The sequence below is a fragment of the Coregonus lavaretus genome (assembly GCF_964263955.1).
Source record: "Coregonus lavaretus genome assembly, contig: SUPER_35_unloc_1, whole genome shotgun sequence".
NCBI classification, from domain to species: Eukaryota; Metazoa; Chordata; class Actinopteri; order Salmoniformes; family Salmonidae; genus Coregonus; species Coregonus lavaretus.
Genome location: NW_028167181.1, coordinates 4,767,700 through 4,792,329, shown reverse-complemented (window position 1 = coordinate 4,792,329; position 24,630 = coordinate 4,767,700). Strand labels below are relative to the sequence as shown.

General features: G+C 43.9%; 4 protein-coding genes across 8 annotated transcripts in view; 1 reads left to right on the top strand and 3 right to left on the bottom strand.

Moving 5' to 3' along the window:
- Nucleotides 1-24,630, bottom strand: part of gprin3b (GPRIN family member 3b) — a 263,036-nt gene that overhangs the window by 16,772 nt on the left and 221,634 nt on the right. For 3 of the 4 annotated variants that reach the window (XM_084188590.1, XM_084188593.1, XM_084188594.1), the window contains exon 1: nt 1,956-2,029. The exons of the other annotated variant lie outside the window; for it this stretch is intronic. The gene's annotated coding sequence lies outside the window, so the exon portion shown is untranslated. Of the gene's footprint in view, nt 1-1,955; nt 2,030-24,630 lie in introns of those variants that run through there. 4 annotated transcript variants of the gene reach the window in all.
- On the top strand, nt 158-7,856 carry LOC311110058 (ELMO domain-containing protein 2-like). 2 transcript variants are annotated; one of them, XM_084188607.1, is made up of 9 exons: nt 158-247; nt 1,998-2,145; nt 2,382-2,410; nt 3,264-3,361; nt 3,447-3,576; nt 3,740-3,873; nt 4,190-4,258; nt 4,546-4,679; nt 6,823-7,856. In XM_084188607.1, exons 2-9 carry the CDS (start codon nt 2,001-2,003, stop codon nt 6,975-6,977), a joined length of 894 nt encoding a protein of 297 aa, XP_084044733.1. In that variant the 5' UTR covers nt 158-247; nt 1,998-2,000; the 3' UTR covers nt 6,978-7,856. The 2 variants fall into 2 exon arrangements, with proteins under 2 accessions (XP_084044733.1, XP_084044734.1); XM_084188608.1 differs by having other exon boundaries at nt 161-247; nt 1,089-2,145.
- Nucleotides 7,941-12,637, bottom strand: LOC311110065 (putative mitochondrial transporter UCP3). The gene is made up of 7 exons (XM_084188615.1): nt 12,530-12,637; nt 11,431-11,567; nt 10,907-11,114; nt 10,548-10,745; nt 10,067-10,168; nt 9,498-9,678; nt 7,941-9,035 (listed from the first exon to the last, which is right to left on the bottom strand). Exons 2-7 carry the CDS (start codon nt 11,554-11,556, stop codon nt 8,921-8,923), a joined length of 930 nt encoding a protein of 309 aa, XP_084044741.1. The 5' UTR covers nt 11,557-11,567; nt 12,530-12,637; the 3' UTR covers nt 7,941-8,920.
- Nucleotides 15,268-24,630, bottom strand: part of LOC311110042 (TBC1 domain family member 9-like) — a 37,185-nt gene continuing 27,822 nt past the window's right edge. The window contains exons 11-22 of the mRNA XM_084188581.1: nt 24,207-24,421; nt 23,348-23,465; nt 22,807-23,092; nt 22,085-22,214; nt 21,692-21,790; nt 21,428-21,496; nt 20,456-20,717; nt 20,210-20,275; nt 19,414-19,500; nt 19,080-19,148; nt 17,473-17,576; nt 15,268-17,280 (exon numbers count right to left, since the gene is read on the bottom strand). Coding sequence (XP_084044707.1) covers nt 16,483-17,280; nt 17,473-17,576; nt 19,080-19,148; nt 19,414-19,500; nt 20,210-20,275; nt 20,456-20,717; nt 21,428-21,496; nt 21,692-21,790; nt 22,085-22,214; nt 22,807-23,092; nt 23,348-23,465; nt 24,207-24,421 — 2,303 coding nt within the window. The 3' untranslated portion in view covers nt 15,268-16,482. The remainder of the gene's footprint in view (nt 17,281-17,472; nt 17,577-19,079; nt 19,149-19,413; nt 19,501-20,209; nt 20,276-20,455; nt 20,718-21,427; nt 21,497-21,691; nt 21,791-22,084; nt 22,215-22,806; nt 23,093-23,347; nt 23,466-24,206; nt 24,422-24,630) is intronic.

Below are 24,630 nucleotides of genomic sequence, written 5' to 3'. Positions count from 1 at the left end.
ATTCCCCAGCCCAACAGGTGGCGCCAAAGGTTAAGCGGTACACTTGTGCGTCGAGATTCTATTAATCGAAAAAGAGGTTAGCCAAAAGACTTGTCAACATCCCTACCTCAGTGGACACATTTCTTGCAGTTTAATCTGATGAATTTTCGTCCTTGCTAAAGTAAATAACTATCCACTAGGTCTACTCCTTGCCATCTTCACTCAAATCAAGGAGCAATTGCTGACATAATCCACTTGATTGCTCGAGGTAAATATTGACAACCTGTTGTGCTTGTGTAGCTAAGCTAGCTAACGCGTCAAAGGCAAGTATAACTTACTGTTTGTATGTTTAACATGTTGAATTTCTTTATCTGTGGTTGATTATCTAAATCTCTTTAACCGCAAATATTTCAATAATTGATTTGCTAGCAAGCCATCCGTTGAATGCTGTTCCAGGACAGTCAGTTTGTTATAGCTAGGCTAGCTAGCTAATTTGTGTATTGGTCAATGAAATTACATTTTTAGTAGCCCAATAACTAGAAGCCTGAAGCTATTGTGCTGAAGCTTTATGGTGGAGGCACAGTGGCTGAAATGAGACGAGCTACTATGAGATGTCTAGCTAGCTGTTCTAGACGGACAGCATCAGCGCATGCGCGGCTAAAAACGAACCAGTTAGCAGCTAACGTTACAAGGCTAGCTAGCTGCTAAACAAAAGACAAGCTGTCAGTCGGCTAACAAAAGCAGTTATTTACCAAGCAAACGCCATTTGTGTAAAGACACCTGCGAAAGTAGAAGCTCAAATTACAATAGAGCCTTTGTGTTCTCTCATTTCACCTCTAGTCACTGACAACCCTTGTCCTACAGTGCCACATCCTGCACCTGATTTCTGGGCTGTACCAATCACTAACTAATTGGTTAAATTAATCACACGTGGTCTCCTAGCTAAGTAAACTTAACTCAGTTTGTGTGTGTGTGGTGTGTATCAGTGGAGGCTGCTAAGGGGAGGACGGCTCACCATAATGGCTAGAACGGTGCGAATGGGATGGCATCAAACACATGGAAACCATGTGTTTGTTGTATTTGATACCATTCCCTCTATTCCACTCCAGCCATTACCACGAGCCTGTCCTCCCCAGTTAAGGTAACACCAACCTCCTGTGGTATGTATGTGTCTATTTCTCTCTCTCTGTGGATGGACAGAGTTAGGTTTACTTAGCTACTGGTCTCCTAGCCTGGCCTGAAGCTAAAATGTTGAATCAAAAACACGAAAGGCCAATTTCCCAGACAAAGTTTAAGCGTAGCCCTGGACTAAAGTATGCTCAATGTGGAGAATCTCAAAGTTGCTTTTTAACCCAGGACTAGACAAGTGCCTGTATTAGGACTTGCACCACTTCCTGTGTGAGGTAAGGTCGTACTCTACAGATGTTATGTAGAGCATGAACCTGCAGGAACGAGTCACTGCTTTGATTTTTTTGCAGAGAATGACAGGGTGTTGTCCAGGGTCACACCAAGGTTCTTTGCACTCTGGGAGGGGGACACCGTGGAAAGTTTCTGCTATAGTAACTTCCAGTGATTGACTTGACCTGACATGACCACCTAGGCCTATCTGATGACATGACATTGAGAGATTAGCTACATATCAACTATTCCCACTGAATATGGGGTTTTGTACAGAGTAGCCAATGATTGTTTGGGGAGATCTTGCAGTACTTTAAAGCCTGATAGCTTGAAGGCATCAATAGCTACAGTCCACAACTCCTACTACAGACTTTACTATCCCTGGATTTATTTTCTGCAATTCATTCTATTGCACGCCGTTCAACTTAAGGATCAATGCATAGGCGTTTCTGGAGTTCACAGGGACCATTTTTGGGTACTCATTTGTCAATGCCTCCAAGAAGAGGCATGGCTCGCCACTGCTGTCCTACCAGTATATATCTTGGATTATTCCTATGATTATGGTATTATTCACTAACCTTATTGTATGTGGAACTCTTGCGGACATGTTTGTGTTGTAGACCATGTTCGGCAGCATCTGGGGATACTTCTACACATCCTTCCTTAGATACTGGCTGAAGTGGTTCATCAGACAGGTGACAGGGAAATGTGAGCTGCAAAGGATATGTGCCGGCTACAAGCCTGGGGCACCAAGGACAATGACAGCAGGTGAGTGAGGTTACATTCTAGAGCTGAATGGTTTTCATTAGAACATGTTTTTAAATGTTTTGTTACGGAAAAACAACAATTAACGTTTCTTATTGGACAAGTCCAGATAGTCCTCCCTGTTTTTCCTCCATTCGGTACCTAATGAACACGACCTTAATGAAAACAAGTTGTCAGTTGTGCTATTCATGATAATTTTGAACTATTTTTAACCTGTCATTTGATCTTTCTTGACTCAGAATACTCGCTCAAGAACTCCAAATGTAAGGTAAGCATTGGAAATCATTCTTCACTTGATTTTTACTTAACTAGTCAACCATGCATAATGCATACCTGCTTATCATACAGACAGCCACAATTAACTGTTACATTTAACCCACTTAAGAAATCAATTGATCAGTACCCGGATGGTTGTTAATCTTGTCATGCTAAGCACATTCTTATCAACAGTCCATGGGCGGTTCCATGGTAAGAGTGATGCGGAGACTCCCAATTTTTCACTTTAAAATGAATGCCAAACAAAAACCAATGATTGCAAAGTTAGACAAACCATTCAACTTGTTACAAAAACACATTTAGTTGAAGAACAGTGCAGATGCAAAGTTTGGTAATAAAAGGACGGTTTGTGCTGTTGGTGCTGTCATTCTGTTACCAAACTTTGCATTTGGACTGTTGGAAGTCGTCCTTGTGCAGGGAGTTGTATGATTTGCTGAACTTTGAAATCATTGGTTTTTGTTGGGCATACATTTTTAAAGGGAAAAATCTGAGTGTCAGAATCACTCTGTTTCTGTGGAATTTCCCCCATACGAAGTTAAGGCAGTAGGTAATGCATAGTTGGTGGTTCCATCATCTGACCTCAATGCTCATCGTCCATGTTATGACCGCATAGTCTGTAGGAGAAGTACTAACACACTCTGACCTGTTACCATGGATGAGATTGTGTTGAATAACTAATCACACCATCTCTCTCTGTCCCTGCTTTCTTTTCCCCTCCCTCTCTCTTCCTCTCTCTTCCTCTCTCCTTCCCTCTCTCTCTTCCTCTCTCCTTCCCTCTCTCTCTTCCTCTCTCCTTCCCTCTCTCTCTTCCTCTCTCCTTCCCTCTCTCTCTTCCATCTCTCCAGGTCTTAAGAGCTGCTGTGGAGGTGGAGGAGGATAGTTTGGAGAAGTGTCTGGATCTTATCATGAGGGAAAAGAATGTCAAAACGCAGAGGGATCCCACGTCAGTCTTGTTAGCCTTTACTTACTGTTTTATGAATATTTTATATGTATTTATGACTAATGTGTGTGTGTCTCTTTGGTCCTAGGTTTAAGATGAATCTGAAGCTGTGTCTCTTACAAATAACGGGATACAGGAACTTATTCACGTCCGTGGAAGAGTTGAGGAAGGAGACTTTTGACTCGGATAAAGTAGAACACGAGGAAATGCTTTTGAAGGTACTGCAGCTGTTCTTTTGTTTTTATGTCAATGACCAGCATGGAGCAATGGAATGTTTCTGGATGAGATGATTCAACATGACTGTTTCAAACTTTTAATACCCATCTCTATTTAAAGGTAAGTGTAAAGTATTAACAGGAATGGACTTGTCTGACTCTCCAGTTATGGGACCTGTTGATGCCTGAGGTCAAACTGGAGTCCAGAGTTACCAAACAGTGGGGCGACATTGGTTTCCAAGGTGATGACCCCAAGACTGACTTCCGAGGAATGGGCATGTTGGGCCTAACCAACCTTGTGTGAGTAATGTTGTCTGAATGACTGTCGTCCTTAACAATCTAACCTTGTTCCATCAGTATTCTGAAAAGTGTTTTTGGGGGGAGGGTAGATTTCTTAATTTTATTTTTTATTTTTTTGTCATTTAGCAGACACTCTTATCCAGAGTGACTTACAGAAGCAATTAGGGTTAAGTGCCTTGCTTAAGGGCACATCGACAGATTTTTCACTTAGTCGGCTCGGGGATTAGAACCAGCGACCTTTCGGTTACTGGCACCACTAAGCTACCTGCCGCCCACTAATTAATATAGTTTTCATTCTATATCCTGTATATTACAGGTTCTTTAGTGAGAACTACACTGAAAAGGCTCGGCAGGTGCTGTCCCACGCAAACCATCCCAAACTGGGGTAAGGAATACGTCATTACCTAATTTTAGGAGTTGACTGGCCTATTGAACTGTTCTTTATATGTCAGCTATGGTTCTGTTGCACATTTCAGTATATTCACTCATCTATCAGTAGTCGCATTAGTTTTAGCTTGCCCAAGGTACTGGGTGGGTGGAGTTTACACATTTGAGACCATTCCATTGGTCCTAAAGTGAAACCTCTGCACACATGGGCACCAGACGAGCAAAAACAAGCACACTCAACATATTTATAACCTTTTAAGGATTAGCATATGTGTCATGTTTCAGGTACTCATATGCCATAGTGGGTATCAACCTGACGGAGATGGCGTACAGTTTACTGAAGAGTGGTGCTCTCAAACCCCACTTCTACAACACTGTGTCTGGGAGACCCCAACTGCAGCACCTCCATCAGCTGTACTGTAAGTGGGTGCTAATCGTGCTCCACTCTTTTGTTTGTCAGTGGCGTAGGGGCCTAACCATTGATTATGTCAGAGGAGGACGTTCCTCATTATTTGTTTCAAATCAAATTGTATTTGTCACATGTGCCGAATACAACAAGTGTAGACTTTACCGTGAAATGCTTACTTACGAACCATTTCCCAACAATGCAGTTAAAAGGTACGAAAATTAACAAATTGATAAAAATAAAATAGTAACAATAAAATAACGAGGCTATATACAGGCTATATACAAGGAGTACCGGTACCTAGTCAGTGTAATAGCAGAGAGAACAAACTGTGACTTGGGTGGCTGGTGTCTCTGACCATTTTTAGGGCCTTCCTCTGACACCGCCCGGCATAGTGACGTCATCGTTCTGTTGTATTCATTAATTCATTCATTAATTTCATTCCCTTTATTCAGCCATGATAGTCCTCTCAGTAACACGTGCCACTGTTTTTAAGGGAGTCCTGGGATCTACAGTGCCTTCAGAAAGTATTCATACCCAGTGACTTATTACACATTTTGTGTTAACCAGAGTTCAAAATGGATTTTTTTTTTTTAAATCTCTCACCCATCTACACACACTACCCCATCATGACAAAGTGAAAACATGTTTTTAGAAATGTTTGCAAATGTATTGAAAATGAAATCAGAAATAGCTAATTTTCATAAGTATTCACACCCCTGAGTCAATACATGTTAGAAGCACCTTTGGCAGTGATTTACAGCTGTGAGTTTTTCTGGGTAAGTCTTTTAGAGCTTTCCACACCTGGAATGTACAATATTTGCACATTATTCTTAAAATAAGTCAAGCTCTGTCAAGTAGGTTGTTGATCAGTGCAAGACAGCCATTTTCAAGTCTTGCCATAGATTTTCAAGCCGATTTTAAGATAAAACTGTAACTAGGCCACTCAGGAACATTCAATGTAGTCTTGGTAAGCAACTCCAGTGTATATTTGGCCTTGTGTTTTAGGTTATTGTCCTGCTGAAAGGTGAATTTGTCTCCCAGTTTCTGGTGGAAAGCAGATTGAACCAGGTTTTCCTCTAGGATCTTGCCTGTGCTTGTCTGTGCTCTTTTCCGTTTTTTTATTTTTAATCCCAAAAAACTCCCTAGTCCTTGCCAATTTATAAGCATACCCATAACATGATGCAGCCACCACCAAGCTTGAAAATATGAAGTGGTACTCAGTGATGTTGTGTTGGATTTGCCCCAAATATAACACTTTGTATTCAGGACATAAAGTTAATTTCTTTGCCACATTTCTTGCAGTTTTACTTTAGTGCCTTATTCCAAACAGGATGCATGTTTTGGAATATTTTTATTCTGTACAGGCTTCCTTTACACTCTGCCAATTAGGTTAGTATTGTGGAGTAACTACAATGTTGCTGATCCATCCGCACTTTTCTCCTATCACAGCCATTAAACTCTAACTGTTTTAAAGTCACCAGTGGCCTCATGGTGAAATCCCTGAGCCGTTTCCTTCCTCTCCGGCAACTGAGTTTGGAAGGACGCCTGTATCTTTGTAGTGACTGGGTGTATTGATACACCATCCAAAGTGTAATTAATAACTTCACCATGCTCAAGGATATTCGATGTCTGCTTCGACCAATAGGTTCCCTTCTTTGCGAGGCATTGGAAAACCTCCCTGGTCTTTGTGGTTGAATCTGTGTTTGGAATTGACTGCTCGACTGGGGGACCTTACAGATAATTATATGTGTAGGGTACAAAGATGAGGTAGTCATTCAAAAATGATGTTAAACACTATTATTGCACGCAGTGAGTCCATGCAATTTATTATATTACTTGTTCAGCACATTTTTACTCCTGAACTTATTTAGGCTTACCTAAAGGGGTTGAATACTTATTGACTCAAGAAATGTCAGCTTTTTATTTCTAATTAATTTGTAAAAATTTAAAAAGACATAATTCCACTTTGACATTATGGGGTAGTGTGTGTGGGCCAGTGACACAAAATCTCTATTTAAACCATTTAAAATTCAGACTGTAACACAACAAAATGTGGAAAAAGTCAAGGGGTGTGAATACTTTCTGAAGGCAATATATATTGTTGTTATGCTGTCTATAAACCCCTAACTCTGTCTTTGCCCTCCCTGCTTCAGGTTACCTGGTGTACAAGTTTGATAAGTTCTGGGTGGAGGAGGAGCCTGAGAGCATCATGGAGTTCAACCACTACAGGGAAAAGTTCCACGACAATATCAAGATTCAACTACTGGACCCTGCCGTCGCCCTGACAGATAGTCCAAGAAGCACCTGACCGACCAACCGACTGAACTGGACTCGCTTGGACCTAATTGGGACCACCAGCACCTCAATACACTACAACGTACCTCCAAATCTATAAGGGACATTTTGAGCTTGCTATCTCTTCGATCTTAGTTTAGACCCAATCTACACACCTTTTTCTTTTGGTATAAATTAGTGACTTTCTTGAAGCAAATAAAGTTAATAGCTTTAGAAATAAGTAAGACCAGGAGACTGGAATTCAACCCTCTGCCTCAAATAATGACCATTCCAATGCTTAAAATATTTAAAAAGGGGGAAATACAATATTAGGGTACTAGTGCTATGTAGTTGATTGGCTGTGCACTATTCAGTGGACTGGGAAAGGAATTACACAATAGTTTGAGGAAATGGAGATTGGTGAATAATATTAACTAGCTGGTAACTAGGTTTGAACTCGCATGTATTTATGATAACGTTGCCTACTCATTCCCATATTTGTCCTTGCTCAGGAATCAAATATTTATGTGCAGTGAGGGAATTTATATCGTAATAAACTTAAAAATAAGGAATAATTTGTGTTTACCTAATGCTCAATAGTTGTACTACATACTCAAACACTGAAAGCTCTGTGCATGTTTTAATGCGTTTGAATTGATCCCATCATTGTCGTCAATACATTTCAAGAGGTGGCGCTGAGATCACTGGGTATTACGCTGCCGCCTATTCCACACATCCGTACGATATCGTGTGCACTAAAAGCTGACTTTTATGGTGTTTTGTCTGTTATTTATAGGCCGCGTGCCCTGCTTTTTGAGGATGATTTTTACATTTTGTAGACCCAGTATGGATCTTTGTAACGACCGACACATGCCCAGTGTTAATAAATTAATCTTCTGATGTGATGTTTTCAGATTAGTGTGTGATGACTGTCAATTGTCGGGCCGAGATTGAGATTAAATGGAGCGTGTAATGAACAATACAATGAACACAGACAAACAAAATAAGTATATTTATAAAGTTCAATATATTGCAAATTACTAATATCTAAATACTAATTATTAAACTATTATAACTTACAAAACGTTTTTGGTGGAATTAATGGAAGGGAAAGGTGATACCTGTAGCTCAATTGGTAGAGCATGGCGCTTGTAACGCCAGGGTAGTGGGTTCGATCCCCGGGACCACCCATACGTAAAAATGTATGCACACATGACTGTAAGTCGCTTTGGATAAAAGCGTCTGCTAAATGGCATATTATTATTACATAGTCAGTTGCACAACTGAATGCATTCAACTGACGTTTCTTCCGCATTTAACCCAACCCCTCTGAATCAGAGAGGTGCGGGGGTCTGCCTTAATCGAAATCCACGTTATCTGTGCCCGGGGTGCAGTTGTTGTTGGGGGTTAAAATTAAGCACACTATACAAGGGAAGCCTTTTTCAACCCAGTCCTGTTAGCCCACTAGTCGTTCCTATAGTACTGTATCCTAACACTTGGACACCTGATTTAAATGAACAGCGGATTGCTGATTAGTTCACAAGTGGCAGGTGTGCTGAATACATCATTATAGAGACCGGTGGTTTGAGAACGCTAGGCTGCTGTATCATACAAATGAGACCGTTGGTGAAAAAGGCCCTTGGAAATCTAGGTCAAAATAAATAAAATAAAAAATTTAAAAAACGATTCTCCAAGGAATTCATTTTCCCACACTGTGCGTTCATAATAAGCCACATACAGGGTAGATGCACTTCAAATGCACCTTCATAACTCCTTTTTTAACAAAGGATTCCTCATTATTCATAAAACATGCTGACAGTCGAACACATAGGAATCTCTTGGCCAACGTTACGGATCGTGGTCCATAGTATTCCTGTAGTCTACACTACATTGTGGGTCCAAGTCAATATGGCTAGGGTTTGTGCGTTTGTCAATCCGTTCATTGCAAAGGGCTCTTCTTTGCACGTGGGAATGAATTTAACTTTTGTCCTCCATCTTCTTCTTTCCTATCATCATGACTCTCTTGAGCTGCTCAAATGACACGAACATCACAACGTTCCACGAGCCCAGCCTTAGAAAAGAGGGCACGAATCTAAAGGGAACAAAAGAGGACAAATTAAACATTAGTTGGCCTGTCTGGGAAATACTTTCCACTAAAGAGCCCTCATAATGCTCCAAGGTTTTCCTTAGTAGAGTTCAGTGGTGGCTGCTGGGAGGAGCTATAGGAGGACTGGCTCATTGCAATGGCTGGAATGGAATTAATGGAATGGAGTCAAACACGTGGTTTCAATATGTTTGATGTGTTTGATACCAATCCATTCCAGCCATTACAATGAGCCTGTCCTCCTATATCTCCTCCCACCAGCCTCCTCTGGTAGAATTACAGTGTCAAGGTAACCACCCAAAACAGCAAAATCAATGATATATCATTGAGGACTCTAAAATGTAGAACTACATCCAAATTCCTTGTTCTATCAACAGACTGATGCTTGTTAAACCGTTAAGGAGGACACCGGTCTGTTTGTACAGTGTGTGTGACTGTTAGTGAGCTCACCCTTTGTAAAAGGCCGTGGGTCCCTCTTTGGTGGCCATGGTCCAGGCACAGTTGATGGCACTCTTATACTGGCCCGGCGGAGAGTTCATGTACCGTGTCTTCACCACGTCCACCGGAGAGGCAATGCAGGTGGTAACGAAGCCGGCGCCGAACGCAGACGCAAAATGGCACGGGAGGTTATCTGTGGGAAAACGGTCATCAAGAGCCCTTTTGAAACACTGTCACAAAGATATCAATGGGCACAGTTGTAAAACAGAAATGCAGGCACTAAAGTTAATGTTCAAGTAGTGCCATGCAGATACACTGTACTGTATAAGGCCTCTGTCTCAAGCCCAGCAGGAAATCCATATCTCTGGTGTATACCGCTTTGTTGTAAAAGGTGCAATAAAAAACCCTTTGGATAAATGTTAGCCCGTTCACAATGTGTTATTCCATAGCTGGACAGAGCACTATGTACTCTGTTATCAGGCTTGCAAGACACATGGAAGACAAAAGTGTGAGAGGGCGTGTGGACTTCTGTCCAGTCAGCTGTCTCGCTGTGACTGTATGCACCAATAGCACCCACTCACCCGATAACACGTTGTGCCTAAGAATGGCCTCCTTAATGAGGTCATAGGTCACAAGCTCTGTGCAGTTGACCAGAGCGTTCCTAGTGATGTTGGGTAGACAGCCTGGAGTGAACAAGGAGCAGGTTGGTTGGTTAATAACCCCAATCGTTATACCAGAATTAAACCACTAGTCTATCATTAGAAAAAGGCCCTAGAAAAATCAACAACATCCTGCTAAGCTTTACATTCAGATGCACTCAAGTTCTGTCCCACCTTGATTTCAGAAACTTAGCAGCATATGCTCCGATTAATATCTGTACATCCCTGACATTGGATGAGAGTGACATACTGCCATAGGCAGCAATCTTTGTTTTTTTCTATGCAAACAGTTCCACTATGGACAAACACAACCAATGGGGCTCAAGGTTAGCGGCAACACAACCAATGGGGATCGGTGTTACTGGCAAATCAACCAATGGGGCCCAGGGTTGTACTGACTAACCTTTCCAGAGTCCGCGGATGCCCTCATGGTTGAAAATGTGTTTGTAGGCCTGCATCGTGCCCGTGTAGCGGCGATCCACCCCGGTCAGGTTGACCTGGGCCTGGAAGCGAACCTTCACCACGTCAGTGGGCTGGGCGAACGACACAGCCATGGCCCCCGTGGTGCAGCCGGCCAAGATACGGATACCAATATTTGCAGCTGGGATAGGACAGGGGAAGAGGGGGTAAGAGAAGAGGGTTTGTTAAGTACTGAAAGGATGATGATTGAGGTACTGTGTGATGCTTCTTCTCTTGGTACAAAATATGTCATAGATCACAGATTATTAGCTCTGATTAATAACTGTTTTTATCCTAATTTACTGTCTGCTCCGCCAGAGTAGAAGTTTTTGACGTTGTCGTAGAAGCCGATCCTGATGGAGGCAAAGCACATCTGTCTCTGTAGGCCCGCCACCAGACCGTTATACAGCGACCTGGGCCCCTCCGTCCGGATCATGGTACTGATTGTCCCAAACACCCCCCTGTAGCGGATGCCCTTGGTAGCTTCCGACGCCACCTTTTCTCCCTGAATCTGGGGTTCACAAGTGTCAGTGTTAACGGAGGTCCGCACAAGAATCAGTGTTACAGGAGGTACCAGTAAAAATCAAACTATTCACAAGTAAACAAGATTGCAATGCCACAGTAAGTACTAAAAACAATGGTGTACCTACAATAGCCTCCACAGTACTCACAAGAGCTTACCTCGCAACACTTGTGAAAGCCACTCAACTAAGCTCTCATGACAGCAAGTGTAAATGTTAGAGTGAACACTGGAGATGCATGCAGACAAGTTAACCAGCGGGTCAGACTCAAGTCTTCAGGGCTGGTGATGGGCATTGAACCAGTACCTGGAGTCTGACTTTGGCTGTATCCAGGGGAAAGGTGACCAGGTCAGCGATACAGGCCGCTGTCCCAGCACTCAGCAGCTTCACCCCCAGGGTAGGGGGTGTATCGGAGGGCTTCATTCCCACCATGGTCCCTGGTACTGCAGACAGTGAGGGAGGAAGAGAGAGGGATGTCAACACTGCCACATCTATGCTCTCTTACCATCCTTGCGATTTTGGAAAATGCTGTGTATACTTAGGAAATTGTTGAGTAAATATACCAATCAATTTGTTGATTCGGTTTCAAAGTACAATAGCCTGTGCAGTGTGTAGCCTATTGTTCTGGCAAGAGTAACTTAGTGATATTTGAAAACACATGACCTCATAAGAACAACTGAACAGCACTGATTATGATAATCAAAACAATCAAACAGATCAAATAAACATCAGTGTTATATAGGGGTGGGTTGCACCAACATGGATGAACTCTTAAACTGGGTTAAATCAAGGTTTATTAACTGGGTTAAATCAAGGTTTATCTATTAATCTTGTTGTACAACATTTTAAACCTAGTTTTAAAGTAATCTTAGTTAAATGTAATCCTTCTAAACTACGGTAAATTTAATTTTGTTCTTATTTTGTTCTTGGTTTAAATCTCCATTGTTTTAAAATCTAATTAAAATATAGATACAGGATTATTCTAAACTGGCCCCTGCAGGAGGTTTAAATTGATAAAATGTCAGTGTATGTGCTTTATTTTCAGTGTGATTAACAATTTTAGCTCATGGATACCATGTTTGTAAAAGTCAACTAGCCAGCTAACTAATTTGACCAAAAAGTGCAATTGGTTTTAATAGGCTGTATTTCAAACTCACTTTGCTAGCTAGCTTGCAAGCTAGCAATGACCAGTGCTGGTTTGTTTCCATATCAATAGAATGAGAATATATTGCTATGGTGAATGACATGTGTAACTACTCATAGTTTAAAGATTTAACCTTAGATTAACTAATCCAGGTTTAAAATTAAACGGTGCAACACATTAAATATAAACCTAGATTTACAAAACCTAGATTAGGTCTAATCTAAAAAGTATTTTAAACCATGTTGGTGTAAGAGTACTTACATTGTTATTAATCCAGTGGATTAAATTCCTTGTTTGACTAGGACGTGAGAGCCCTGATTATAGTCCCAGGGAGCCTGCCCGAACCCTGGAAAAAGAAGTCGTGCATCATATTTATTTGATTTTTTGCTGACTAGCCCCAGAGAGAGGCGTTGCTGTGTACAGGAACAAGGGCCAAACCAAAGTCCACTCACTGTCAAGAAAGTCAATGTCCAAATCACCCCTACAGCCATGCACAGCGTCTAACATTTGTGAAAAACAACACATTTACCGGTACATTGCGTTGTAACTACATTGCAACATTTAACGGGAGTATTTCATTCATCCCAGGGCAATGTGGCAACATTGACCACTCATTGTACCTTTTGTCATACATAGCTAGCTACCACAGAGTATCTGGAACCACTGGTCCCCTTTTACTCTTTTCATCCCACAGCTATCAGTAGACTTCCATGAACATCATTAGTATCAGTAACACAAAGTTGGTGAAGGTGGGTTTACTGGATGTAATCATTCACCTCATTATACCAATATGTTGCTTATCTACTACATTTCTACCAATAACATCAGTAATGTGCAGGGGGACGCATTGTACCAGTTGTCGAGAGGCTTGTCTAAGCTCTCAGCCAATAGGAGTTAGGGTGTGGAGGACAGGGGCTTAGGGTCGTAGAGTTTAATAGGCTAACAGCCAGATTCATGACAGTCTGTCAAAAGGACACTGGTGTTCCTGATGGAATTGTGACAGACCAGGTGAGATAGTTGGCTTTTTTGCGATTGGCTGCCTATTGATAAAGGGGTTTAAACATACCAGGCTGCAGAGTTCAGTCTGGTTTAACCATGCTAGCAGCTATCTTAATTCTCTACAATAAGTTATATGTCACTATGAAAAATAGTCGTTTTAGGGGGGACAAATGTTTGAGCACGTGTTGGAATGGACTGACATCCCAGAGCAGTTCAAATGGTAATGCCGGTACATGTGCTGCGAATAGTTTGCCTCTCGGTCAATATGCAGAGGTGACAGAGGTGGGAGGGTTGTGACGTGAACTAGGGACTAAAGGTCAAAGGGGGCTGATAAGAGTATTGCCTCACAGCAGGGTGTTTTCCTTCTCTAGCTCAGCTGCCTAGAAACGGTACCTTGTTATGTAAAAGACTTAGAAAAACTGACCCTGGGCCTCCCGAGTGGTGCAGCGGTCTAAGGCACTGCATCGCAGCGCTAGAGGCTTCACTACAGACCCGGGTTCGATCCTGGGCTATCACAACCGGCCGTGATCGGGAGTCCCATAGGGCGGCGCACAATTGGACCAGCGTCGTACAGGTTAGGGGAGGGTTTGGCCGGGGGAGCTTTACTTGGCTCATCGCGTTCTAGCGACTCCTTGTGACGGGCCGGGCGCCTGCAGGCTGACCTCGGTAGTCAGTTGAACGGTGTTTCCGCCGACACATTGGTGCGGTTGGCTTCCGGGTTAAGCGGGTGGGTGTTAAGAGTGTGATTAGGCTGACCACCCAGGGTCATGGTAAACACACAGGAATGAGAACTTGTTAAAGCAGGAAGTAAACAGAACATTATTGGTTAACATATTACCCCTGGACAAAACAGAGGAAAAACCGGTGATCTGAGTGTGAACAGAAAATAGTCCTGAAAACAAGAGGGAATTGGGGACATTGTTTGCTACCATACATAAGGCTACCATACATAAGGCTATGCGCCTATAGGCACTGGGATGAATGGTAAAAAAACAGCTAGAATCCAGCATCATACATTAGATGTTTATGATTTAATAGATCATCCAATTCTTTATCCTAACAACACAGAATCTTAATTAAGATCCAGTGTTCTACATCAGTTTCCCAAAGTCGTCCTGAATCTGCTGTGTAGTGCTAGGGCAAAAACCAAACCCTGTTCTACATTCGAATGACATTTGATCCATAATTTAGGGACATGATGCATTTGCTCAGGTCCTGGGATGAACCATATTACATGATAACTGCAGTAAAAGGAGGACAGAGAATTACGTATTAGCAGACCAGTTACAACTAGACGTCAGTTAAACGGTTCATTCAACCCAATCCATTACTACGCAGAGTTGTTAACAGATTAATCATTGCTAGATAATGTGCCCATATGCATTACAACGACAAGCTCTTATTGGTCAACCTGAACCACACCCCCAAACGTCTGCAGAGCAGCACAGCAGATAAGTGAGAGATTTCACAAACCACCTTCTCAAAACCCCTTTATGTGACAAAGTCTCTATTTCAGCATGTCTCTCAAGCTGACACTGTGCACCATTGTCGAAGCTGGAGAACTGCAAAGATGTAAGCCATTAACCCTTCACTTCCTTTTACTGAAAAGGTAGAAGATAGTGAAAGGTAGTGGCGGCATCAGAGACGGAAGTCAATGAGCGGAGTAGACCAGATCCAACTGCTATCGCATTGATGTCTATGGGAGAGCCATCCCCTTAAGAAGACAGGAACTGTCCATTTTTTCAATAGTACAACGGCCAGAGTGAACCATCTTAATTTATCCACCATCTTTGGTGGCATTGCAGGACATTGGGTCTGATTCTGTAACATTCTCTTCTTCTCCACCAGAGGGTGCTCTGGCTCCACCTCTACTGAGAGTACAACATTAGTAGCCTGGATTGAATCCATCCTGACATGCTACGTTTCAATGTTGAAAGGGAGCATATCAGTTTTTATCCCAGGCTACAGTATGAGCAACCCTAATTGATAAATCCCATAAAGAGACATAAGACATTTTTAATATGTAGCGTAGGACCGTTCATTCTACACTTTAATTAGTTGAAGTGGTACAGAACACTTAAAATCATGACCTTTGTACATGACACAAATTCATTCACATTGGAACAAAAAAATACATTAAAAAACAGCAGTTCAAAACATTGTAAAAAATTAATAAACCAGCTTTTTGAGTGGCAAAAAAAGGCAGAAAACATGCTTACGGAAGGATAAAGAAAAATGTTGTAAATGTTATTTTTTCCCATGATAAAACAAAGTGCATGTGCTCTAGTTGAAGAGACAAGTGAGCAGAACAGTTCAGTATGCAGGCTAAGCTACCACACAAAAATGAAATCGAAACAGTGTTTTCCTTAGTGAACTTTCAGAAGTACATCTCGAGTCTGATAAAGGTTTCATCACCACTTTTTAAGATTCATATTTCATTCCAGTGCAAGTGTGGGTTATCCTGAAGCGGCGGCAACTAATCTTCCCAACTCTAGAAGTACAGTCACTTCTTCATTGTAGCTAATGTATGCTGCCTGTCTAACCCATTGTTTCTAGTGTAAATTAGCGGCTAATAGATTAGCAGCGAGTACAACTGCACCACAGGTTGTGGTTAGTCAATTAGTCTAGCGGCTAATGAGTTAGCGGCTAACAGAACTCTACATTGACTGAGCTGTGTTCCTCTGAGACTGTGACAGGCCACTCCCTGGACTGGGCTGGTGGTCTGTAAGACCTAAACATCATGATACGTAGTAGTCTAACTGGTTTAGCGATTATTAGTAGTAACATGTATACATGACTTCATATAAAGTACAGCAAGCTCAGCTAATACATGTACTGTACATACACCACGGCTCTGCCTGAATTCCGTTTGAGGTCAAAGGTCAATAAAAACCTATTTTTTCCTTCCCTGGTCCCTCTGCTGAACAGAATCTTCTAACCCTACAGATAAAACAGGTTGTTGACATCTGGTAAAATACATTGCTAAGAGCAGGTCGTTTTTTAAATTTTTACTCTTACAGTATCGTACACAAATGTTAGACTTTCCAGTTCCAACAGACTGTCATTCTTGTCACCCAACAAAGAGGAGAAAACTGGGTTTTCACGTTGTACATATACATGACAGACAGATAACTGTGTTTCCCTGTTTTCCGAAGCAGTCAAGCTACAGAGCCTGTCTCTGTGTAAATTCTCTCTCTTTTCCATTGAGGCATTAGCTACCCAGACAGGGAGATCTCATAGTCGCTAGTGGACAGTAGGGGGCACCCCACTTTCCTCACATTCTTGGCATTGGTGACACGTGCGGCCACCTCCACTGGCTTCTCGAAGTAAAGCACCAGGGCCTGCTCAGTGAGCACAGAGGCCAGGAACTGCTCAAAGGTGATGGCCCAGTCTTTATCTATGCTGGTGCTGTGAGGCAGCCCCCCATCTCTGCCGTGGGGCCCACCTCCGCCGTGAGGCCCGTTCCCTCCACCTCCACCATGGGGCCCATTCTCGCTAAGCACCAGGACAGTGTCGTCATTAATGTCCTCGCAGTGTAGCTTGTCGTCGAGCTCATGGGAGCCGCCGCTGAGCACCGAGTAGGACGACATGGACGTGTCGTCTTTGGTCTCGTCGTCTGAGATGAGCATGGAGGACGATGTCCCTGTGTCCTTCGGGGACGAGTCCTCCAGCTTAATGTCCTCCATGGCGGACAGCTGCTCGCCCCCGCCGTCCCTCTTTCCGGGGCCACACGGCCTGGCCTGGCTCTCCTCCTGCTCCCCCTCTCCCTGGCCCCTCTGCTGGAAGACACCCCCAGACTTGGCCCCTCCACCTCTGGCTGGCCCACTGGTTTTGGCCTCCTCTGGGTCGTCCTGGTCCTCCTCCTGGTCCTTGGAGTGGCAGAAGAGCTTGCCCACCTCGCCCATCTCCAGCAGCAGGCTGGTGACTGTGGCCGTGGCGTGGTACAGCTCCTGCTCCTGGGCGTCCTCGCTGAACATGTTGTAGAGTGTCTTGCACAGCTCTATGAACTGGCTCTGAAGGAGAGAGAGCGCGAGAGAGGGGAAGACATACAGGTTAGCATGGGAAGGTAGAGGAGGTAGAATAATTGGCACAACACACTATATCATAGCATCACACAGCCACGTTTATCAATTAGATCCTAGCCTCCCTGGTGTGGACTCCACTGACTCCCCCTGGGGAGTTGGTGTGGTTCTTAATGCTCTTACCTGGTTGAGTTTGGGCAGATCCTTCATGTTGTCCAGTTTATTCTTGGTGCCCTGATTCCACAGCCTCAGGTAGTGGCGGTAGTCAGGGGTGTGCAGTTTCTTCACTGTAGAAACAAGAGGTGGCCGTTAAGAGTTAAAGCTAGCAGCCTGGCACGCTTTGACTATTTATAGGAGGCCATAACAACAGCAACAACTAATGTATGTGTTGTTGTCAAGGAGGCGGTGTTGAATGAATAAGAGAACACACACCAATATGTCCTCAATGAACTGAAGTGGTATGCAGGCATAGCTTGGGGACCATTTGACATGTGACACTTCCAGTTGCACTTTGAAACTGTTTAATTATATTAGGAACTATTTCTTTAATGGGAATTTTATCGTCTGGAAAATCAGTAAGTATATCATCCCTAATCAGCAACCGTAGACATTTTTGCTCCAAGAAAACATGTATTGCTGCTTCCCCTTTTCAACATTTCAACCCAGAGTTTTGAGATGTGTGTGTGCGTGGTGTCAAATACTTTTAAGATTGCAGTTAGCTAAGACAGAAAGCAAATGACATAAAATAAATAACTAAATTAACAATTGAAATGATTACCCATCTCTTGAGGTAGGCTAGGAGCTTGATATCGTCTGTCTGCCTGTGTCCGTCTGTGTGCATTTTAGGGATTCTGTTCTAGTAACAAGATGGCCTTAGAATGCTATGGTTGTAACATTCTGAGAATGTTTTGGGGGGCTAGAGTACTTTACTTGGATATTGTACCTACCCTACTATTGTTACATGGACATAGAATGAATGCTCCATTCTAATACCGAAAAGCACAACTATTTCATGCTTGTGTTCTTGAAGGTATAAAGAGTAGAGGAGGACAGGGAGGAGGTGAGGAGGGAGAGAGGAGAGAGAGGAGGAGAGAGAGAGGAGGTCGGAAGTGAGAGAGGTGAGGAGAGGGAGAGCGAGAGAGGAGGTGAGGAGGGAGATTGCGAGAGAGGAGGTGAGGAGGGAGATTGCAAGAGAGGAGGTGAGGAGGGAGATTGCGAGAGAGGAGGTGAGGAGGGAGATTGCGAGAGAGGAGGTGAGGAGGGAGATTGCGAGAGAGGAGGTGAGGAGGGAGATTGCGAGAGAGGAGGTGAGGAGGGAGATTGCGAGAGAGGAGGGAGAAAGAGGTAGGGGCCAAGATGAAGGTGGAAGGGGACTGCACCTGCGGAGGCCATACCACCTCCACAGCCCCAGCTCTAAAGACCAACGACTGCACCTGAATGATCAGCTGAGAGCCCAACCCTCCTTGCCCTCTCTGTGAGTAGTAGCACCAGGTTTGGAGTCAATTCCATTTCAGTTTAGTCAATTCAGGAAGTAAACTGATATTGGAATTTTTGTTTACTTCCTGAATTGAAATGGAATTGACCCCAACCCTGTTAGCTACAGCTAACTTGCTTACAGTGGGAGGAGTGTGTTCTTGAGGTACAGTAAATAAAGGCCTTTGCACAATTTCTTTCAAACTGGCAACAGGAACAGTAGACTTTGTGGCTTAAGGTATTATAATTTAGATTTGAGCCTGTACAAACAAGGGATAGATACTCATGTCTCATAACTGTTTTATAGCAGTGCGTACCTTTCTCAGTCTTGAACGTGACCCTGACGAACCCGTCATCCTTCTCGCTCTTGCACTTGGGGTCAAGGCCTGGAGGAAGGGAAGGGTCAAGAGTGCAAAGGTCAAATTACATGTCAAAAGGTCAAAGGTCACATCAGGAAGTCATCTGAAGGAAAAAAATTACGTGACAGAGGTTGAAATAGGTTGATGCATGCCATGAGTGGAGTGTGTCTGACTGTGATTGAGGGCACATAGGGCTCTGGTCAACAGTACTGCACTATATAGGGAAGAAGGTGCCATTTGGGGTGAAAACATTGTGTGTAACCTCTGGCATGTTGATGAGGACATGGCCTACCATTGGAAGTTTCTGGAGTGATGTCCTCAAAGAAGTACTGGGTGGCCTCGAAGGCAGAGTCTGGCTCCTCCTGCTCATGGGCCACCTCTAGTAGGGGACAGGAAGGGACAACATCAACATTTTGGTCATTATCATTGTTATTCTAATTGATAGCATTTATATAGCGCTTTTCCAGACGCTCAAAGTTGTGTAAGGGCATTATCATAACGCCTCAAACATTGCAGTTGAAAAAGTAATCACACATCCCAATGTTTGATCATAAGTCTGAAATCAATGCCTTTATCAGTCATTTCTGTATCCTCTTCCTCCTTTCTCGCTCAACATCTGTTAGTTCTCAACATATTATTGTGATACCGTGCCAGAGACAATGTTTACATGTTTCTTTGTGGCAGTCACAGGAAGAAAAGCAAACCACAGCATTCCGAGAACCAAAACAATAGCTGCTTCAGGCTTTGCTGTTACACATGGAATTAACGCCAGCTGAGCCATGAAAGCTCTTCTGATTGAGAGGTAGATTTACAGCCCAGTTCAAATACTGGTGTGTGTCTAGAGAAGGGAAGCGTCGGTTGGTGCTCCATATTCTCAACCAAGCGAGGGAGAGAACAAAACAAGCCTTCTTACATTTTTGATTTTCTCCTTCCTAATTTTTTACAGTAAATAAATCCAATCCCCTATCCTCAAAACACCCTCCCCCTCACTCAGTTATGACAGTATATAAGGAGTATACATTTCCCTCTGGACTTCTTTTCCTCTCTGTGAACAGTACACGCACACACACACACACACACACACTTACCAGGCATCACATGCATCTTGTAGAGGAGCTTTAGTTTCTCAGTCAGGTCCCCATGGCATAGAACACCTGAAATACACCAGACGTTATCATTGGTCAGAACATTTCATTATGTCTATATAGACTTAATATCCATTTTGACCAGTTGCTACAATCATTCGTCAACTTCTCTTTGCAACAAAGATGTTGAGGACACACATTGCAAAACAGATACACCCCTCACCCACCTCCACCCCCACCAATACTCACTCAGTCCACTAATAAACTCCCGGAAGTTAATCAGAGAGTCTCCGTTATGGTCCAGGAGCCTGAAGAAGCGCAGGGCCAGGGGGTCTGCATGGGCCCCGTTGGCCCCGTTGGCAGGGGCCCAGGGGAAGAGCAGGGAGAACAGCCCCCTGAACTGCTCCAGGTCGATGCGGTACTGCTCCAGGTAGGGCAGGCTGGGGTCGTGGCGCTCCGTGGGGTTGCTGCCACCCGTGCTGCCCCAATAGCAGCTGGTCAGGTGCTCCGCCTGATAGATGATAGAAATAGATTCAACAGGGTTTAAATTAGAATTATATAAATATATTACATTTATATAGCAGTTTTCTATAAAGTATAAAGAAGCGAGATGAGGTGGAATGAGACCGAATGGTGATGCCTATGCTAAGGGGGAAATGTGGTCGCCCACGGTGAGGAAATGCACAGGTGCCGCTGAATTGCTTTGCACAATGTTCTAATGGATATGTACTTGATTTCAACAGAGAACAAGTGTAGAATGTAAACATTGCATCATGCTATGTTCTTCATGCTTTACAGATTTTCCTAAAAAAACACAATCTTGGGTATTATAAGTCCTCTACTTCCCACTTCTCATATCTTATACCAACCCCCCTGACCATTAGAACTGTGCTGAAGACTCATCTGTCTTTCTTCCATGTCCTCTAACAGCAGTGAGCGTACGTTGTGTTAATGGATGAAGAGTAAAATGCTGTTGCCAGGGTTTTAGCTATGTGTCTCTATGGATATTAAGTCCCGGCTCCAATTATAGCCCATAATTCAGCGTTGCCGTGGCAGCATGGCACTACGTGAGAGCTAGGAGAAATGAGACACCCTGCCAAAGAGAAAGGGAGGCTGAGGAAAAGCAATACAGGAAGATATGAGTTCCTTTAAGTTCCTATTGGTTAGAGGGAAGTTCCTTTAAGTTCCTATTGGCTACAGTAGTTTGGCTGTCACTCTAACCTTGAACAGAACGTAAAGCTCCTCCAGTTCGTCGATGCTGAAGGCAGTCTCTGTGACAATGGTTCTGACCTGAAAGAGAACAGAGGATTTAGGAGCTGTGTGAGGAGATCAGTACTAACCAGCATTGAATACAATCAGTAACACACACTCCTCAACCTCTAAAAACAGCCCTGAGAGCAGTAACAATGGCTTAAAATGACTTGAAATCCTCCACAGCCAACATCTGATGTACCATACAGTGTGTGTGATAGCAGGGGTCTTTACCACGTTGCGTTTGGTGGTGTCCTCGATGGTCTGAATGACCCTTAGCCTCTGTTTGAAGCGCATCTGCTCGATCACGTCCGCCCGGATGGAGCCAAACTTCTACAAACAGCCACACGGGACAGAGAGAGAGAGAGAGAGAGAGAGAGAGGTCAACACTGCTGCTATCCCACGGCTGGGATATCCACTGAGACTGCATAATCACCAGCCAGAGTAAAGGTCAAAACAGAGCGACAGTTCTACCAGTGAATACACTTGGGTCTAGGAAGCGGGGTTGGGCTGAATTCCATTTAAACTCAATTGACTGAATTGAAATGGAATTGACCCAATCTCTGGCAGAATGAAGGAATGATTGAATGACGGGTGGATGGCCCTGGTCATGGTGTGGAGACCCACCTCGTAGGAGCTGCGGACCAGCTTGAAGATGTCCACCTCTGGGTGGGGCTCCCCATCGTCTGTCAGCAGGGAGTGGAGGTGGGGGATGGGGGGCAGGGTGCTGTCCTTATTGGTCACGCTGTCCAGGTACCTACACACACAATGGACGTTTCAAGCATATTCCTTGAGCAAAGGCTTCTCTATGAAAAGGTTATTTAAATAAATCACAATCAAATCATTCATATCGTCAAAGAGTTTTTCAATATAAAGTTTTAATTGAGTTCTCCGCAAAAGAAGAAGCGTTGTTATTGCTCAGTGTTTCAAAACAAGATGAAAATCTCTCGTGTCACATCCACCAATACAATTTGACCTTTGACCCCTGACTCATGTGGTCTGCTCTGAGGGAAAAACTAAAGTAGCATGACTGACCAGCAAACCCATGTTGAATGACCTAATTAGTTATGGTTAGGATTAAGGTCAGGACAAAGGTTAGGGTTTTAGTTTAGGTTCAGGTTAGGTTCAGTGTTCCAGTCATGGGTTGGCCTACCAGTCATATCCCTTTAGTCCAGGGCTGTTCCAATTCTGGTACTGCAGGGCCAAAACACTTCTGGTTTTCATCAGACCTGGGGCACCAGGTGAACACAATTAACTACCAGGTAGAAACAAAAATCAAGAAGTGTTTCTGTCCTCCAGGACCGGAATTGAAAAGCCCCTCGTCGGTCCACCACCCCCCCCGTCCTCACCTTCCCAGCACGGTCATAGCCTCTCCGTCGTCCTTGGCCTCCAGCAGCTGGTGGATGTTGGCGTGTAGCACGCTGAGCGCCAACTGGAAGATGACCTTGATGCCCTCGTAGAAGAAGCAGTCGACCACCACAACGGCGCTCTCGAAGGGCATGACACTGAGGAACAGGGTGAGGAACCAGGAGAGGGAGATGGTGGAGATGACTCCCAGGTCCTGCATGCAGTCGTAGAGTTCAGGGACGTACTCCCTGGCCAGCTCCTCAAATACACCCTGGTCTACCAGAGCCCCTGGAGGAAAAGGAGAAGCGGGAGGGGAGGTTAGAGAGACAGACTCTTGGAGAGAGACAGCCCACGAGAGAAACAGAAAAAGAGGCCTACGCATACACTGATACACTAAGAGGGAGAGTGATGCCAACAGATATGCACACAGACATAAAACAGACACACTGAGACAAAGTTAAAACACAGAGGCAAACACACCAGTCTGCCAAAAAGCCACCAATTGCCCTACTACAAGCCTCATTCCAGAAGCTTCCAACTGACCTACGACCCTGGTGTTGTAGTAGTCAGGCAGCATTCTCTCACACAGAGCCACCAGCAGCCAGAAGGCCTCCTCCTCCTTAGCATACAGCAGCAGCACCGACGTCACTATGTTCATGGCCTAGGAAGAAGAACCAAGATTATTAATAATAATAAATTCAACTTCTATAGCGCTTTTCTTTACAGAAAGAATCTCAAAGCGCTTCAAAAAGCAAAACAAACAAGAATAAAATAAAACAGCTATGTGACAGAGTAGGTCTGGACTCCAGTTTTTAGCCAGAGTTTAACATTGTCAGAGTTTCAAGCCGCCAACAGATGGACCGGCAGTCAAGAGGGAACCACATGGCTTGGACCCGCGAGGGGAACCAAGATAAGGGACCCACAGGGGAGTCAGGACAGCTATAGAGGTGGCAAACTACTATGTGACTTGACCATTTATAAAACTGAAGAGCAGTGTGAATGTTTGTGTAGTAAAATAAGTATGTGTGTGTGTGCGCAACAAGCTCTCACGGTCTCACTGCAGAATCAGACGTTTGTCCATAAACACAACATTTATCAACATCACAACACTTAACCATTCCGAATGATTAAAGGGTTAAAAACGACAACAATTAAAACTAGTGCCTTTCACTGGGATTGAACACGCGACCCTCTGAGCCGGAGCTCGCAGCTTACGCCCATCCGCCATCCCTGTCCACAGTACTTGATGGTAATAGCGCCAACATTGCCCCTAGAGGCCGGTTTTTAAGGAATCTCCTCACGTCCTGCTTACCTGGACGGACGTCTAATTTGGCAGTGTATCTTGAGCGACCTGGCTGGTGTGTCTGTGTGTGTATATGTATCCTATATACTATGTGTGTACCTGGCAGTAGCCTATGTTTGGGTTTCTGAAGGCGTATGCAGTGAGGACCCTTCGTAGGGCAGCGATCCCCATCTCGTTCTGGAAGGCTGGGTGTTCGGGGAGGGAGCGGTGCAGGTCTCTCTCGATCTCCTCCGTGGCCAGGTTGTACTTCCCCATAGATTTCTCTACCAGGTCCTCATAGTAGCCAGGGTGGGTCGCCATCTCATTGATCGCCCCTGGGTGGGGAGTGACCACAGTTAGTATAGTGTTAAACGAGGCCTTTGGCACCAGACCACCAGACAACTTCTGGTTAAAAAGTCTGGCTGGTGATTGGCTGGTGGAACATAAAGTTAATATCAGGCCTTTGTTTTAAACCTCGCTGCATTATGTAGTAACTATATTGGGGGGTTTGCATTGCAATAGCTTTAGGAAAGTTGCCAACAAA